Source organism: Tyto alba, unplaced genomic scaffold (assembly GCF_018691265.1).
Source record: "Tyto alba isolate M040663 unplaced genomic scaffold, T.alba_DEE_v4.0 Super-Scaffold_20000042, whole genome shotgun sequence".
Taxonomy (NCBI): Eukaryota; Metazoa; Chordata; class Aves; order Strigiformes; family Tytonidae; genus Tyto; species Tyto alba.
In genome coordinates this window covers 14,623,146-14,638,649 of record NW_024881293.1, presented here as the reverse complement: position 1 = coordinate 14,638,649, position 15,504 = coordinate 14,623,146, and the positions used below count along the sequence as shown (strand labels likewise).

General features: G+C 62.5%; 2 protein-coding genes across 4 annotated transcripts in view; one reads left to right on the top strand and one right to left on the bottom strand.

Annotated features, from left to right (window-relative positions):
* Positions 1-6,656, top strand: part of CSNK1G2 (casein kinase 1 gamma 2) — a 46,416-nt gene extending 39,760 nt beyond the window's left edge. Inside the window, exons 6-13 of one of the 2 annotated variants that reach the window (XM_042794483.1) lie at positions 190-424; positions 655-740; positions 1,170-1,254; positions 1,352-1,500; positions 1,933-2,016; positions 3,719-3,823; positions 5,452-5,558; positions 6,049-6,656. In XM_042794483.1, the coding sequence (XP_042650417.1) occupies positions 190-424; positions 655-740; positions 1,170-1,254; positions 1,352-1,500; positions 1,933-2,016; positions 3,719-3,823; positions 5,452-5,558; positions 6,049-6,103 (906 nt within the window). In that variant the 3' untranslated portion in view covers positions 6,104-6,656. The remainder of the gene's footprint in view (positions 1-189; positions 425-654; positions 741-1,169; positions 1,255-1,351; positions 1,501-1,932; positions 2,017-3,718; positions 3,824-5,451; positions 5,559-6,048) is intronic. The other variant, XM_042794484.1, reaches the window with a different exon arrangement.
* Positions 6,657-9,430: 2,774 nt separating this feature from the next.
* The window catches only part of BTBD2 (BTB domain containing 2), a 26,017-nt gene continuing 19,943 nt past the window's right edge, over positions 9,431-15,504 (bottom strand). For both annotated transcript variants that reach the window (XM_042794943.1, XM_042794945.1), the window contains exons 7-9: positions 13,961-14,048; positions 12,765-12,911; positions 9,431-12,199 (exon numbers count right to left, since the gene is read on the bottom strand). In XM_042794943.1, coding sequence (XP_042650877.1) covers positions 12,038-12,199; positions 12,765-12,911; positions 13,961-14,048 — 397 coding nt within the window. In that variant the 3' untranslated portion in view covers positions 9,431-12,037. The remainder of the gene's footprint in view (positions 12,200-12,764; positions 12,912-13,960; positions 14,049-15,504) is intronic.

Below are 15,504 nucleotides of genomic sequence, written 5' to 3'. Positions count from 1 at the left end.
GGCTCGTCTCCCAGGGCTGGAGGAACCCTTGTGCCCGTCCTTTGGACCCAGGGTGACGCAGGGGCTGAGGGGAACAGGGTTGCTGGCTGGGGGCGAGGCAGTCGGAGCGGAGTCAGGCCCAGGGGAGGAGCGTGCAGGACGCGTGGCACGTCTCTGCCGTGGTGCTGACGTTCTCCTTCTGCCCCCCAGATCACACGGATGGAGTACGTCCACACCAAAAGCCTGATCTACAGAGACGTCAAGCCAGAGAACTTCTTGGTGGGGCGGCCGGGCAGCAAGCGGCAGCACACCATCCACATCATTGATTTTGGCCTGGCCAAAGAGTATATCGACCCCGAGACCAAAAAACACATCCCCTACCGAGAGCACAAGAGCCTGACAGGGACAGCACGCTACATGAGCATCAACACCCACCTCGGGAAAGGTGTGTGCGCGCCGCGCGGCCAGCCCGGCCTCTTGGCCAAAAGGGAGAGGGACGGGGAGCGCAGGGTGCGAGCTCCCCCCCTGCCCGAGGTGGGGCTGGGGACAAACTGCCTCCCCTGCTCCTCAGCCTGGGGTGTTGGCAGGGGACCTGGGGGTGCTGCAGGGTCCAGCGGGGAGAGGGACAGTGGCTGCAGAGGGAACGTGCCCATGTCTCATCTCTTCTCCGCGCAGAACAAAGCCGCAGGGACGACCTGGAAGCATTAGGGCACATGTTTATGTACTTCCTCCGCGGGAGCCTCCCTTGGCAAGGCCTCAAGGTAACTGCCAGCTCCCGCTGTCCCCGGGCACAGCTGCCTCGTGGGTCAGGCTCTGCCCTGGCACGGGCAGCGTCAGGGAGGTGGGGGGGGGACGCTTTGGCCGCCGGGGTGTGGGAGGGTCGGCACCCTGCCAGCTGCCGGGGCTGTTGCTCTGAGCTCTGTGCCGGGTGAGCAGCTGAGCAGCTGTAGGTGTCCCCCCGGTTTTGTGGGTGTCCCAGCTGCTCTCACGGTGGCTGTCCTGGAACTGCACTCCCTGGGGTTTGTCCTCCGGAGATGCCCTGGGTGAGGGCATTCCCTGGGAATGAGCTCTGGCTGTTACCTGGAAAAAGGGGACCGAGAAACCGTTTGTGGTCTGGCGGCACCCAGTGCCTTCCCACCTGCCGGGGACGTGCCTGGCCCTCACGCTGACCTGCCCCTTCTCTCTGCCAGGCTGACACGCTAAAGGAGAGGTATCAGAAGATCGGCGACACCAAAAGAGCCACTCCAGTGGAAGTGCTCTGTGAGAACTTCCCAGGTGAGGGCACCCTGCATGACCCGTCCCTGTCCCCAGAGCCTGCTGACCTGGCACCGCGTCCCCCCCGGTCCCCACTGAGCCCGCTCTGTCCCCGCAGAGGAGATGGCCACCTACTTGCGCTACGTACGGCGGCTGGATTTCTTCGAGAAGCCCGACTACGACTACCTGCGGAAGCTCTTCACAGACTTGTTCGAGAGGAACGGTTACGTGTTCGACTACGAATACGACTGGGCAGGGAAACCGCTGGTGAGTGGCGAGGGAGCGGGGGCGGGCAGCACGGAGGGGGGTCAGCGGCGGCTGGGGGTCCACAGTGGTGCCACACATACCCACCCCCGAGAGATCAGCTCCACCAGTCCTCCCCAGACACCAGCAGCCAGCTCCAAGCTGGGGCTGTCGTGCCAACGAGTTAAAGCTGGGACATAAAGTTGAGGCTCCTGGAGCTCCGGGGAACCCAACAGTTGAGATGGCACCTTGCTCTCTGCCATGGGCACCCTGCGAGGGCTCACTGCAGCCAAACGCCAAGCGTGGAGCTGCTGGGGTGGGAGCAGGGGCTGGGCTCAGGCCCCAGTTCTGGGGTGTTTCGCGCGTTTGGCCAGCGGGTCGGATCAGGGGGCACGGGGGGGGGGGGGGGGTGGTGCTGCCGTGCCGAGGGTGATGCTGTCCTTGTCGTCTCCCCAGCCCACCCCCATCGGCACGATGCACAGCGAGGTGCAGGTGCAGCCCCCGAACAGAGACAAAGCACAGCCACACACCAAACACCAGGTGAGCGGCGGCGCTGCCCCGGCCGGGGCGCGGGACCGCGGGCGTGCGCAGGTCGGGCTTCTGCTCCACAGACCCACGGAGCCCGGCAGTGGGCAGAGGCAGGGACTGGGGGAATCCTTTTATCCCCCCAGCGCTGTCTGTGGGAGGGCTTTCCTCCCTGCAGGTCTGGGTCCGTGGCGGGCGGGGGGACCAGGGCAGTGTCCCCCCGGGGCCAGGCAGCCTGGCAGAAGCCGGGGGGAGCAGCCGTGGGAGGCTGCAGGACGGCGGGGAGGCGCCGGGCCTGGGCTCCAGGCGGGCAGCTGCAGGGCTCAGTGCTGGCTGGTGGGTGCGAGCACGGTCCAGGCTGCGCCACGTCCCCGTGGGAGGAACTCGCTGCTCTGTGCACGGTGCCACTGTCCTCAGTGGGCTGGGGACACGGGACAAGGGAGGGGTCTGCCTGGGCCTCGGAGGGGGGGATTTGTGGGGCAGCTTGGCAGCATTTTCCCCTGTGCTGGAGAGAGGGGCTGGCTTTGCCCTGGGAACTGGCAGGACACACGGGGCCGAGCTGGGAGCAGCCCGGAGCAGGGAGACGGGGCAGAGCTGTGCAGGCAGCTCCCTGCCTGCGTCGCTGCCGTGTTCTCCGGTGCCGTGGCCTGTCCTACCCTGGCGCAGCAAACACGGCCTTGCGACTGCTGCCATCGAGAGCGAACCTCACGCGTCTCCCCAGCAGTCCTGCACAGACCCTTGGCCTCTTGCCTCGGAACTCCACAGGGAGCAGAGCACCTGCAAACAGGCTGGAGTGGAGGGGGCAGCACCCTGTCCTCCCACCCTCCCTCCCGTGTCGGCCCCGGCGGTGCCCCTTGCTGCTCGCGGCCGAGCCCGGGGAGCCTGGGACTGGCCGGGGGCTGGGCAGCGCTTCCCAAAGGAGAGGGCGACATCTCCAAAGCGCCTCTGGCTCGGTCTTGGGAACGTGCTCCCCTTAAGGCCTGCTCTCTGCCCCCAGCATCCGAGAAACGCCGTGTTCGACCTCCCTTCGTTGAGAGCAGTGCGAAAAGCAAAGCACGAAACTCTCACAGCGTAGGAGCCTTTTCCAACCGGGGGCTGCAGGGTCCCCCAGCAGCCGCGGGGCTGTGCCGTGTGCTCGCCGTGGAGGGGGTTTGGCAGCGGGGTCCCGCCCGGCTGTGGGACAGCTGAGGAGCCCCTGCCCCCGAGGAGCAGCACGGCTCGCGTCCTCGCTGTCACCCCTCAAAGATCCGCGGCGGCCTGGGGACGTCGGGCTCGCGGGAGAGCGGCCGGCGGCGGCGCCCGGGCCCGCGCAGCGAGCGGCACGGCTGTCCCGGCCCGCTCGGGGACGCAGGCGCTGGCCCCGCGTGGGGCTGGCCGTGCTCTGGGGGGCCCGGGGGGGTGGGGGGGGGTGGGGGGGAACGGGACGTGCCCGGAGCCCGGCTCCACTGCTGGGGGGGCGCGCGTGCGTGCGTGCGTGCGGCAGGAAGGCTGCAGACCCACGGGGTCACCACAGGGACCGTGCTGCGCGAGGGCCCTCCGCAACCACCGACTCGAGCTGCTCCAGTCATGTTTTTGCTTTTGCACGTCTTTATTTTCTCGACTCCCTTTGCCACTCTTCCCCCTGCCCCTTTCCCTCCACCTCCCCCTTCTCTTCCCCATTCCTCCTCTTTTTTCTTTTGTTTCTTTTCATTCTGTTCCTCCTGCCTGTCGCGAGCAGCCGCCCGAGGGGACGGAGTTGTGGGATCCTCAGGCCGGTGGGCAGCCTGCCGAGGAGCCTTTGGGAGCTCACCTGGCAGCCGGCAGGCTCGGGGGGTCCGTCCAGGTACACGCAACCACGCGCCGAGGGCAGGGGCGGGCGCGGGAGGGAGCAGAGCCAACCTGCGCCGTGCGACCCACCCGCGCAGCCGGGCACGGGCCGACGAGCGTCCGCCGGCCGGGCCAGGGGCCCAGCCCCGCTCCCCTGCCCCGGGCGGCCCCGGGGGGCCGACGCGCTGCCCTCGCCCCGCGCTGCGTGACGCTCGGGGCGGGCCGGCCAGGCTGGCGCTGCTCCCCGGGGGCTGCCGGGCTCCCTCGGTGCCGCCGGTGGGACCCGGGAGGGCGGTTAGAGATGGATGAAGCGGCGCGAGCGGCCGGGTGGGCGTTGGGCTTCGCCCCCAGCGCCGCTCGTCCCAGCAGTGCCGGGACAAGGCGGCCTCATCCCCCGCAGGGATCGCTCCGTGCCTCCTCGGCTGGAGCGACGGCTTCGAGCCCTGCTTCTCCTCCCTTCACCCGGGCGGTCCCCAGCCTCGGCTCCCCGCCTTGCTCCCGCACTCGCGCCGGCGGCCCCCCGTGCTCGCCGCCCTCTGCGGCCCCTCCTGGGCTGGTGGGGTCCAGCCCACGCACATGGTGGGGCACCCGCGATGGGGTGTCGTGTCCCCCCCCCCCCCCCGGGCCTGGGCCTGCGCTGTTTCCTCCGTCTCTGCTTCCATCCCCGCCGCTCTCGCTCGTTCCCGCTACTCCCCGGTGAAGCTCCGCCGGTGCTGGGGCTCTGCCCCGCTCCTCCCGTACCGCGTCCCCTCCGGCTGCTCCCCGCTCTGGCTCATGCAAACCCCCGGCCTCCGCCTGGCGCTCCGGGGGAGCGGGGAAGGGCGTTGGGTGATGCGTGGGGGTCTCCAGGCTTGTTTCGGGGGGCTGCAGCTTGGCGTAGCCCGGCGGGCTGGGCGCTGCGGCTGTCGGGTGGCAGCTCCGCCGTGACTCGGGGTAAGGCCGAGCCTCCTCGCCAGGGAGCGGCAGCTTGGCGATCCTTTGGCCTGCGCATCCCCAGGGAGCTCCTGGCTTTGCCCCGGGGGCAGCGGGCACAGGAATGGGGGGGGGGGGGGGGGGGGGGATGTTCCGGCAAGTCCCAAGTTGCCTGCGCCAACCCAGTCCTTGCTTTGGTGGCGTGGTGGCTCTCGCCCCGGCCACGGCCCCACTGTCCCGGCGAGCGCCGCAGGGTGGGCGCTGGGCTGAGTCCCGGGGGGCCCAGCGGTGCCGGGGCTCGGGGTGGGGGGAGCCAAGCGCTGTGTCGGGTTGCTGGGCCGTGGCGGGGGCTCCTGGGAGGTAACGGCTTCGCGGGGCCGGGTCTCCCGGGCGCGTTGGAGCTGGCTGCCAGCAAACAGCAAACCCCTCTCCCGGGGGGGGGGTCCCCAGGAGCCTCCCGGAGACGCCGAGGGGATCGAACGCCTCCGTGTGATGGGGCTGCCTTGGCTCAGCGCCGAGGCTCAGCACCGCCGTCCCGCTGCCCCGCGTGGGGCCCTCGGGGAGGGGGGGGGGGGGGGGGCCGTGCCTCCTCCTGGGGCTGCACCTCTGTGGGGCACAGCTGCCGTGGGGCGGGGAGGCCGGGTGCGGGGGCGGGGGGAGACGGGGCTCTGGCCCAGCCCGTGCCCCCCCCCCCCCCGGGCTGCCCCGCTCTGACGCTCGCCTCTTCCCCAGGTGATGAGCTCCACCAACGGAGAGCTGAACACGGACGACCCGACGGCAGGACATTCGAACGCCCCCATCACAGCCCCCACCGAGGTGGAGGTGACAGACGATACAAAGTACGGGCGCAGCCCCGCTGCCCCCCTCCCTCCCTCCCTCCCTCCCTCCCTGCCGGGTGGCTGCGGGTGCCACCAGCCGCCTTGCCCAGTGTCCCCCCCCTCCCCGGGGAGGAGCAGCCCAGCCCTAGAGCGAGTAACCCCCCCCGCTCCTCCTGGCACCGGCGAGGGGTGTCCCTGCAGGGCCTCCCCCCGCCCCGGCCCCTCGGCTCCCACGGCCCCAGCGCCGAGGGGCCAGTCCTGCAGCGGGACCCCCCCCCCCCAGCCCGGCCGTGGGTGTTTGCCAGGGTGGCATCGCCTGCCACCCACAGCCGTCGCCACTCGCCGTGGCCATCGCGGTGCCCCCGCTCCAGCCCCGGAGCAGCTCTGCCCGCGCGGGGCTCCCCGGGTGGGTTTCCATCCCCTCCCAAACCAGCTCTGCCCTGACCAGGGGGGCTGCCGAGCCCGTCTGTGTCCCGGCCCGGGGGGCTGACAGGGTCCCCTCTGTCCCCAGGTGCTGCTGTTTCTTCAAGAGAAGGAAGAGGAAAACCACCAAGCGTCGCAAGTGAGCTGCCGGGGCCGGGTGGAGCGGCGGGTGCGACGGCTCCTCTCCCTCCGGCCGTGGCTGGACCTTGACCTGCGGAGCCGGCGGCCCCTCGGTTTGGCCGGGGCCGGGGGGGGGGGTGGGGGGTGTGTGTTGGGGGGGGGCCCGAGCCGGCCGGTCTCCCCCAGCGCCCCACGCGCAGGCGGGGAGCGGGGCCTCCCCAAACTGCTTGTCCTTTTCCTCCGCCACTCGCCCAGCGCGTGGCCGTTTACGCGAACCAAGCCCGACTTCGCTGAAGTTCCTGCGTCCGTCAAAAAGGAAAAAGAAAAAACACAAAAAAAAAAAAAAAAAAAAAAAAATTGAAACAAACCGAAACAAATCCACAGCGTCACTTGCTTTTGAGTCTCTAACTAGTATGAAAATGGGGATCAACTCTACAGACTCTGAACCGTTGCTGTCAGAAGAAGCAGAAGACAATTTTGGGAGCAGTGGGCTAAGGAGGATTTTTTTTTTTTTTTTTTTTTTTTTCTGTTGCTTCTTTGTCTCTTAAGTTAATTTAAAGTGAGTCTCAGTGCAGAGTGCTGAGTCGTCAGTCTTTGACCGCCATCTTCAGTGTTACTGGATTCTGCTCTTCCTTTAGGCCCCCCCCCACCCCACGTCCCCCCCGATGGGTCCCCCCCCTTCGCTGAGGCCCCCGGTACGGTGAGAGGTGCTGGGGGGGCGGGGGGGCGGGGGAAATGCGTTTACAGTTCATTTTACGATGCACTTTTGCTAGCAATACGGGCGCTGCCCGGGCCTGCCAGGACCAGGTCGGTGACTCCCGGGGGACGGTGGGGACAGGGACAGCAGCGGCCTGGCCTGGCCGAGCACCGGGGGGGGGTCGGGGGGGGGGGAAGCAAAGCGGCCTGGAGGCTGGATGTGGCTCCACCGCAGCTTTTGGGGGTGGCGGGGGCAGCGCCGCGGCCACGGGGCAGCGTTTTATTGGCCTCTTGGGTTTTACAGACCATTCGCTGCGTGTCTGAGCCCCCGGCAGACACAATCCCCCCCACCCACCCACCCACCCAAAGGCCCCCCCGGCTGCAGCAGGCACGGGGTGGGCGGTGGCACCCCCCCCCCCCCCTCCAGCCCCACACCAGGGCTGGGCCTGATCCTGGGGCAGGGGACAGCTTGGCGTTCTGCAGCTTAACACACCAACACGGAGACACACAGAGAGACAAACACACACACACACCCCACACACCCCCCCCCGGGCACTGCAGCTTCCCCACGTGGGATTGTGACACATTCGGGGGGGGGGGGGGGGTTGGAGGGGGTGCACACTTTACCAAAACCCTGTTGTTCTGCCCCAAGAGCGGGGCTGAGGCATTGAAGGGGGGGGGGGGGGGGGGGGGGAGGAAATGGGACCATCTGTGGCTGCTTTGTAACATTTGTCCAAACTGACCATCTCGGGGGGGGGGGGGGGGGCTGGAGGCCCCGAATCATGGGAGGGGCTGCACCAGCCTCGGGGTGGGGGGGTGTGGGGGGGGCGTGGGGGCTGTGTGACCCTGCCCTGTGTGGGCACCCACGGGCCGTGGGGGCTGTGGCTGCCCGTGGGGGGGCTGTGGCGAGGGGACTGCGCCAGGGCCCCGCTGCCCAGTTCGGGGTTGAGCCCCGGCTTTGGCTGCAGGAGGGGCCGGGGCAGCCCCAGCTGCTGCTGCGTCCCCCCCGGCCGCGGCGGGGAGGGGGGTGATGTGCAACGTTTGCCCTTGTTCCCTCAACGAGGCAAACGAACCAACAAAAATCTAAAATAAATAAATAAAAATCTCGCCTTAAATTTCCCCTGGAAGCCGACCCTTCTCAGAGCATCGGCTCACACCGACCCGAGCGGAGGCCGAGGAGGAGCCGTGGCGGGGAAGGGGCCGCGGCCGCGGGCGTTTGCCGGGCTCTGCGCATCCTCTGCCGGGGGGGCTGCGGGGGCAGCCGGGGACGGCGGCCGGGCCCCCGGGGCTCAGTGTCCTCCCAGCGAGGAGTCCAAATACTGAGATTGTACGTGAGGGCGTTTGTTCCATCGCGAGTTTAGTTACTGCTTTAAAACAAAGTGTACAGAAATGGCATTTAAATTTCTCTGATGCTTCCTGGAAGCCATAGAACTTAGGGGCGCCTTTTTTTTTTTTTTTTTTTTTTTTTTTTTTAATAACGATTTAAAAAAAACAAAATAAAAAAATCTTTAAAACCCCATGCATTCTTCTGTGTTTGATGACATGGTCCGGAGGGTGGGGACACTGACCAGCACCCCCCTGGGTGGGAGCTGCCACCCCGAGCAGAGTCAGCTCCCCGGCTGCACAGGGGCCTTTCCTGCTGCTAAATACTCTGAAGCTAAAAATACATCCCCTCGTTTCTTTTTCATGGGAAGCAGCGAGAGGAAAGGCCTGGGGAGGTCGCGGGGGCAGCTCCCAGTGGATGTTCCTGAGTGGGGGAGGCCGTGGGTCAGCTCCCGGCTGGCTCTGAACGCGGAACTGGGGGAGCCTTCGGCCTCGTGGCCGAGGAGGAGGAAGGGCAGGATGGGCATTGTGCTCGAGCCAGGCAAGATCCGGCTGCGGCCACAGGACCTTGTGCCTCCTGTGCCCGTGTGCACCGGGGGGGGGGAAGGCTGGGGGTCCCCACGGCTCCGGGCACACGGGTGCCCCCGATAAAGGGCTCCAGCACCAGGCGGCCGAGGGCTGGAAGGTCCCAGGGCAGCCCCTTCCCCCCGGCCCCGCCGCTCCCCGGCTGCCGCCCCGGTGTTGAGCGACGCGCCCAGGAGCTGCTGGAAGGTGCTTTTTTGGGGCGCAGCTGCTGCTCCCAGGCCCGGCAGAGCTCCCCCCCCCCCCCCCCCCCCCCCCCCCCCACTCCTGCCTGCTCCCCCACCCGCCCCTCGCAGCCCCTCCGGGCCAGGAGCTGCCTCCAGTCCTGCCCTTGCAGCCAGGACCAGGGAACAAAACACACCCCGCTCGCAGCAAGGTCCCTGCTTTCGAAGACCCCCGACGGCCGCAAAGGCCAGGGCAGCTTTCAGGGCACGGTTCACAAAACCTTCAAGGTTAAAGAAATGGCTATAAAATGCCAGGCTGAATCCATGGCCAGGATGATGCCCGCTCAGCCCCCTCCGTAAGAACGTCGCTCCCCCGAGGGTCTGGGCTTCCCAAGCTGTGTCTGCCCTTCTCTCCCGACTGGGGAGTGGGCTCGGCCCGTGCCCTGCGGAGGGGGAAGCCGAGGGCCTCGCGTCTTCGCCTGGGGAGAAGGGCCAGGACCCAGCTCAGCTCAGTCCCCCCCACCCCACCTCCCCCCTGACCCGGCCGCAGCCGCCTGCTCTCTTCAAATCACCAAGGAACGTTGGTAAAGACAACCCGAATGTCTTTATTGACTTCCTATTTACAAATCACAAAGCTGGCCAAAAGCAGGGTGTGAACACTGAACGAGAGCATCGGATACATTCATCAATACAGCACTGGAGTCGAGACAGTCCCAGCTCTGCTCGGAAGGTGACGTGGTACAACAGAAAGTCTCATACTTTTGGAAACAGGCATGTCCAACAATGAATGACATTCATCTATCTACAAAAGCCAGAATTGCATCAAACTGCATAAAAGCCGTAAGAACAGAAGTTTGCTCAGGTGTAGTTCAGAGTTTGACCCCTCGCCCTCCCCGCCAGGACAAGCCACCAGACAGACCGACCTTGTGGGGTGGGGCAGGACGGGGGGGGGGGGGATTTGGGAAGAGAATCTGCATAACAAAGTAGCCATAAAAACCAGATGCTTCCAGGGAAGAGCCAGCGGGAGGAGGCGCTGACGCCGAGCAAGGCCTGCGCAGAGTCCTGCTCTTCCCCCAGCCAAGGGCACAGCTTTGCCCCTTTCAAATTCCAATTAATTATTCCCACCATTGCCACCTCTATCCCGAAGGGCCCGGGGGCAGCCAGCCCTCCCCGGCAGGCGCAGGCGGCCGCTGCCCCCAGGACGGGGGGGCTGCCCCCCTCGCAGGAAGGAGCAGGCCCCGGCTGTTAATCCATCTCACACTGCTTGCATTGCACAGTCAGGTTCAATAACTAAGTCATGGACCCACCATTTTGGGGATTTTTTTTTTTTTTGTGGGTTTTTTGTTTTTGTTTTTGTTTTTTTTTTGTTTGCTTTTTTTTTTTTTTTTTTTTAGTACTGGCCATATTAAAAACACCCTACCTTGAAGCAGGCTTACAATATCCACATCTTACAACGTCTTCCTAGGGAACGCAACACACTATTGACATCTCTAACAGCTACTGGTGAGGAGGCGCAGGGTGTTGCCGACAGTTCCGCTGCTGCGCGGCCGACGAGGAGAGACCCGGCCACCCACAGCCCGGGGAGGGCGCCCGACCGGGGGAGCCAGAGGAGACCTCACCCCCCCAGCAAACGAGCAGGCTCCGAGCCCTCCGCACCACGAAGGACGAGCAGGTTTCAACTTCTAGCAGCTCAACAGGGGGGGGAACTGCTGCCCGGCGAGTTCCGAGGGCTCCGCGCGCCTGGAGCCGGGGGGGGGGGGAGGTTCGCAAAGGGGAACCTCAGCTTTGAGGTGGCACCACCCTCTGCCAGCGAGCCCCACGCAGACTTCGGAGGGTTTAGTTACAGCTTCCTCTGCAGAGGAGGGGGAGGAAATAGTCTCGTCGTCTTCATCGGTGGGCAGCGACCAGCACAAGCCACCCACCTCCTCCCCGGCTCAGCTAAAGCCGCACCTGCTCTGGGGAAAAGCAGCCGGGCCCCGAGCAGGTAAGGAGGGGGAGTCTTCAAGATTACTGAGCTCAGTGACCCCGAAACAGGTGAGATTTGGCATCTTCCTCCTGCGCCCGTCCACACCGGTGGACTGTGCAAACGCGTGCAGGCCCACGGAAAATCCTGCATGTTTTCTTCAACTGTTTCCCAAATCCTCGTCCACCCGCCGCGTTATCGGCCGACAGGCAGTCGCCCGGCAAGCCCCTCTCCCCGTTTCGCAGCAGGCTCCGCCGCAGCCCAGGGCGGGTTAGCAACGCACAGAAACAAAAAGAGAAAATGCATTGAAACGTGCATGAGAACAGCAGCAATGGGCAGGAACGGGGAGGGAGGGGGGGGGGGGCCAGGCGAGGCAAGTGCCCTGGGCTTGCTTCGGCTGCCGAACCCCCGGCACGACCTGCGAGGAGCACAGCAACGCCTGGTGCGGGGGGGGTTTCTCTGAGGATCACCCATCCTTCCAACCCCGCGCCGGGAGTTTGCAAGAAGCAGCCCCAGGGCCCAGCGCGGGGGGCTGCGCGCAGGGGAGCCGAGAGCCCGCCCGGCGGGGGAGGTCAGGCCGCTGCCGCCAACCGCCCAAGGTAAAGGATTGTCACAAATCAGCCAGGACAGCACGAAAACGCCGCAGTCTCCCCGGAGGCGCTCGGGTTTTGAGGCCTCCCCCCCCCCCCCCCCCCCCAAGACCACGTAGTGCTGAAAGAGCAGGAGCCTCAGGGCAAAGGCCACTTGCCGGAACTTTCTGAAGGCGGGCGCACGTGCCACTGCGGCGTGGCGAAGCGTCTCGCCTCCGCTGCTGGGCTAGAGCAGAAGAGGATGGGCCACACGGCCCCTGACCGGGTCTTTTTGCAGGATCATCTCCTCACAGCAAGTGTAACCACAACCAGAGCCACTTGTTTCCATGCTTCTGACCGGTGGAAAAGCATCTACATTCATTACAGTCAAAAAACCGCATGTTGTTAGATAGGATTAATCAGTAAAGTGAAAAATGACTAGCCACAGACAACCTACAAATGATACTGGTATACCAGTTAGTCTGGTACGTGATAGCAGCAGAATCACTAGCACAAGGCAAAACATGAGCTTCGAAATGATTTTACTGAGACCTTTGGCTAGTGTGGCTCCAATTGGTGTGGTCAAACTCAGCCAGAAATTTAGTTTGGAAGGTCACGGGGAAGAGAACAGAAGAGTCCAGAGCCAGCTCGGCAGCGGCACTATGTGTAGAAGATGATCTCTGGGATTTGTCCATCCTCCACCGAAGTGCCGTTGTTATTCCCAGCTGCGTAACAGAACATAAAGCAGGTTTTGGCTCCCGTCGTCGGTGATTCGTGGATCACTTTGCGCAGTCCTTTGGTTCCATAGTGGGAATCTGGACCCTGCGATGGTCACAGGAGACAAGAACAGATCAAGAGAGGGGTGGCAGCCCCGCGGGCCCCGGCACGCGCTGGGGGTTTGGCCTCACAGCCTGGGCAGAAGCAACGAGCTCTGTTCACCTCAGCACCTCCCTCTGCTTTCTGCTTCTCGCACTTGGAGCGAAGTTCTCATCTCTGTCAGAACTTAACACTACACTTAACCAGATCCCAACAGTTAAATATCAACCTTTTCAAGCCGCCGCAGGCAGGCTCTGCACTACACGCTCGCAGGACTGACACCTTACCTGTATACATCAAGAAAAAAAAAAAAAATCCCATTGCTTCATCACTAATGTAGCCTATTCATTACTGTCCGCTTGCAAGACGAGTTAAAAACCACCTCTCAACGCTGGTGGTGAACGTGCTCATTGCACTGCCACGTGCAGGACTACAGAGCAAACCTTCGAGATTATCCTAGGGGCCTTGCAAAGGGCAGAGCGAGAGCCATGCTGCGCCGAAGGGGCTGAAGCAGCCTGCCTTCAGCCACCTTTATCCCGCCTCCTCCACCCAGGCCGCCCCGGGACGGTACCTTTAGAGTAGCACACGCTGTATAGTTGACGTTGGGTAAAATCTCAACGGGCTCCTTGAACATGACCCGGAAAGTGTTGGATGATCCGTCGCAGCTGAACCCCGTGTCGTTCTGCCCCAGGACCGTGTTACTGTCCGTGTGGATGATCTGCAAGACACACGCTCGCTTTTAAACCTGCCGAGTCAGCTGAACGCTGCCCTGCACCAGTGCAGGTTGTGTCCCCCCTGAACTGGACCCAATCTGAGGGACTCAGTGGTCTGATCCCCACACCACCCCCCCGTTACGACTGCGCCACCCCGTTACTTCTGTCCACCTTCAGCGCTGCGATCACACCGAACAGCTGTGGGCTTGGGCCCCAGCCAGTCCCTCCTCACCCTGGGGCCTGGCAGAGGACTGCAGGCTGATGTTCTGCGCCTAGATCCTCACCTGCCTCTCTCCTCCAAAAGCTCAGGGGCACCAGGAGACCCTGACAATTGAGGAAGGAGTGCCGACAGACTCCCGCTCGTCACATCAGCTGGGCTGTGCTGGGGTAACCCTCCTGGGGACGAATCTTCTCAAGTGATCCAGACTGGGGTTACGTATGTGCATCCACAGAACAAGGCACACAGGATTTCCGTAAGCCGCCCACCCCAGCCTTTGAACAAGATCATGACAGACTTCAGAGTCTCCCTCGGCCCTACTTGTCACCTCAAACAGGACACTGACGACGTGGGGCCGCACACGCGGCACTGCACAGGCCCAGCACAGACACAGCAATTGCTTTCTCTTCCCTTGTTGCATCGAGGCGGCTCCGTGGCATTTGTACAGCTCGGGGCAAAAGACAGGCCAAGTACTACGGCAGCACCCAACTGCAGCAGCCCCTGGAGGGCAGAGCTGGCCTGGCCTGCTCTGTGGGGGACAAACATGCACAGCTTCTTCTCCAACTGCGTCACAACTCTCCCAGATGTATTTTCAAAGGCTGCGAGCGGACTTGGGGAGATCCTGGAGTGACGCACGCCGCGGGGGGCTGCATAAAATCGAGAGCAGTAATCCCTCTTATCCCCAGTGCCCCATCTGGACCTCACTACATCTGCCAACCACCCTATCTAGAAAACAAACACAGTCCCTTCTAACTTCAGACTTTGTTGCACATACGCTAAAATGTGGAAGTTAGCTCCTACAGCAGCAAAGATTTTTAACATAGTAGAGAGAATTACCTGTATATTTACTTGGTAATCCGTTGGCCCATGTATGGATCCGTATAATCCAAACCCAACTACAAATATCCTTTTGTTTACTGAGAACCTGCAGGAACAGACCAGGAAAGTCAGACCAAGCTGCCACTCCTGTATTGTTTTAGTACAAGGATGATACACAAATATCTTCACTCGCTTTAATTTTATACCTATGATTTACTCAAATATACTACAGTTTTAAGTGCAGTTCTTACTAATAACTGAAATCCTTTACAGAAACCGTAAATTGTAAGCTTACACCTTTGACTGTCCTAGTAGGCCGGCAATAATTTAATTTGCTCATGTAAAATACAGAGCTGCACGATCCCATCAGCGACCCTCAGAGTCCAGACTCAGGAAGCATTCCGAGGTTGCTGCAGTGTCAGCATCCAAACCCATGAGCCAGGCGAAGGCCTGGGGAGCGTGGAACGGTGCCCACCCTGAGGACAGCAGCAGTCCTTCCAGCAAGGTAACAGCAAAGACCGCTTAAAGTGTCATTAGACAGTTCAGTGCTGAGCACTGGAGGAGAATCGTTCATGTGCTTCTGAGCATTTGCTGGATATAGCTGCACTCAAGATTTACCCCCGAGTAGAAATTAAGATTCAATAGCTCCTGAGCGTAGCAATTCCTGCTGCCTAAGGCAGCAAGGGGAAGGATATTCACCCCGCTGCCTCACTACAGCTCCATCTTCTCAGGTAGCAGAAAGCCTCAGCGCCTGCCAAACTGCCAACCTAATTTCTTCACCTGTCCACCAACTCTCTCAGCCCTGCATGTTTCAAGGACAAACATCTGCAGTAGGCTAGAAGCCACTGCTCTGCAACCAGCATAAAATAGCCAGGGTTGAAATTGCACACAAGGCTTGCTGAAGGCTGACCCTGATGCTGCCAGGAGTTGCACTTAAAGTCAAATACAAGCTCCAAAAGGTCTCTGAACGTTAGATCTGAGCGCAGTGTTCGGAGCTAGCAGCTCTCCCCGTTACAATCTCCTGTAAGGGGATGAACAGACCAGAAGATCCAACCGACAGCTCCAATCAATATGCAAGAAAACTGTCAACAAGAAGACTTAAAAATTTTAAAGAACTATATTAATGGGAGTCCCCCTTCTACCCCCTTCTACAAATCTGAATTGGGAAATAACCAAGGCTTTTTGGTTACCTCCCGTCTTGCTCTAATCACTTTGCCACACAAGGCTTGCAAACTACCATTTGCCATGCCACATCTCCACATCTTTGTCACCACGATCGAGCTTTGCCGTTTCTCTACAAGCTTGGGTCTGAACAAACCAGGTATTAGCAGAAAAGCAGGAGCAGCAAGCATTTCATCCCAATGCCTCCCTGAAATAGGCGAGGGGCTTCAACAAGCCACATTTACCCTTCTAATAAAGCAGGAAACAAACCTGATGGAGCACTGGTGAGTGGACATACCCAGGCACAGGGGGAAGCCACAAGCTGCCCGGTGACTCCAACCACTACGTGCCTGTACAGCTGCAGGAAGCCACTTGCAAAGGAGAGAAATAACCCCACCCCC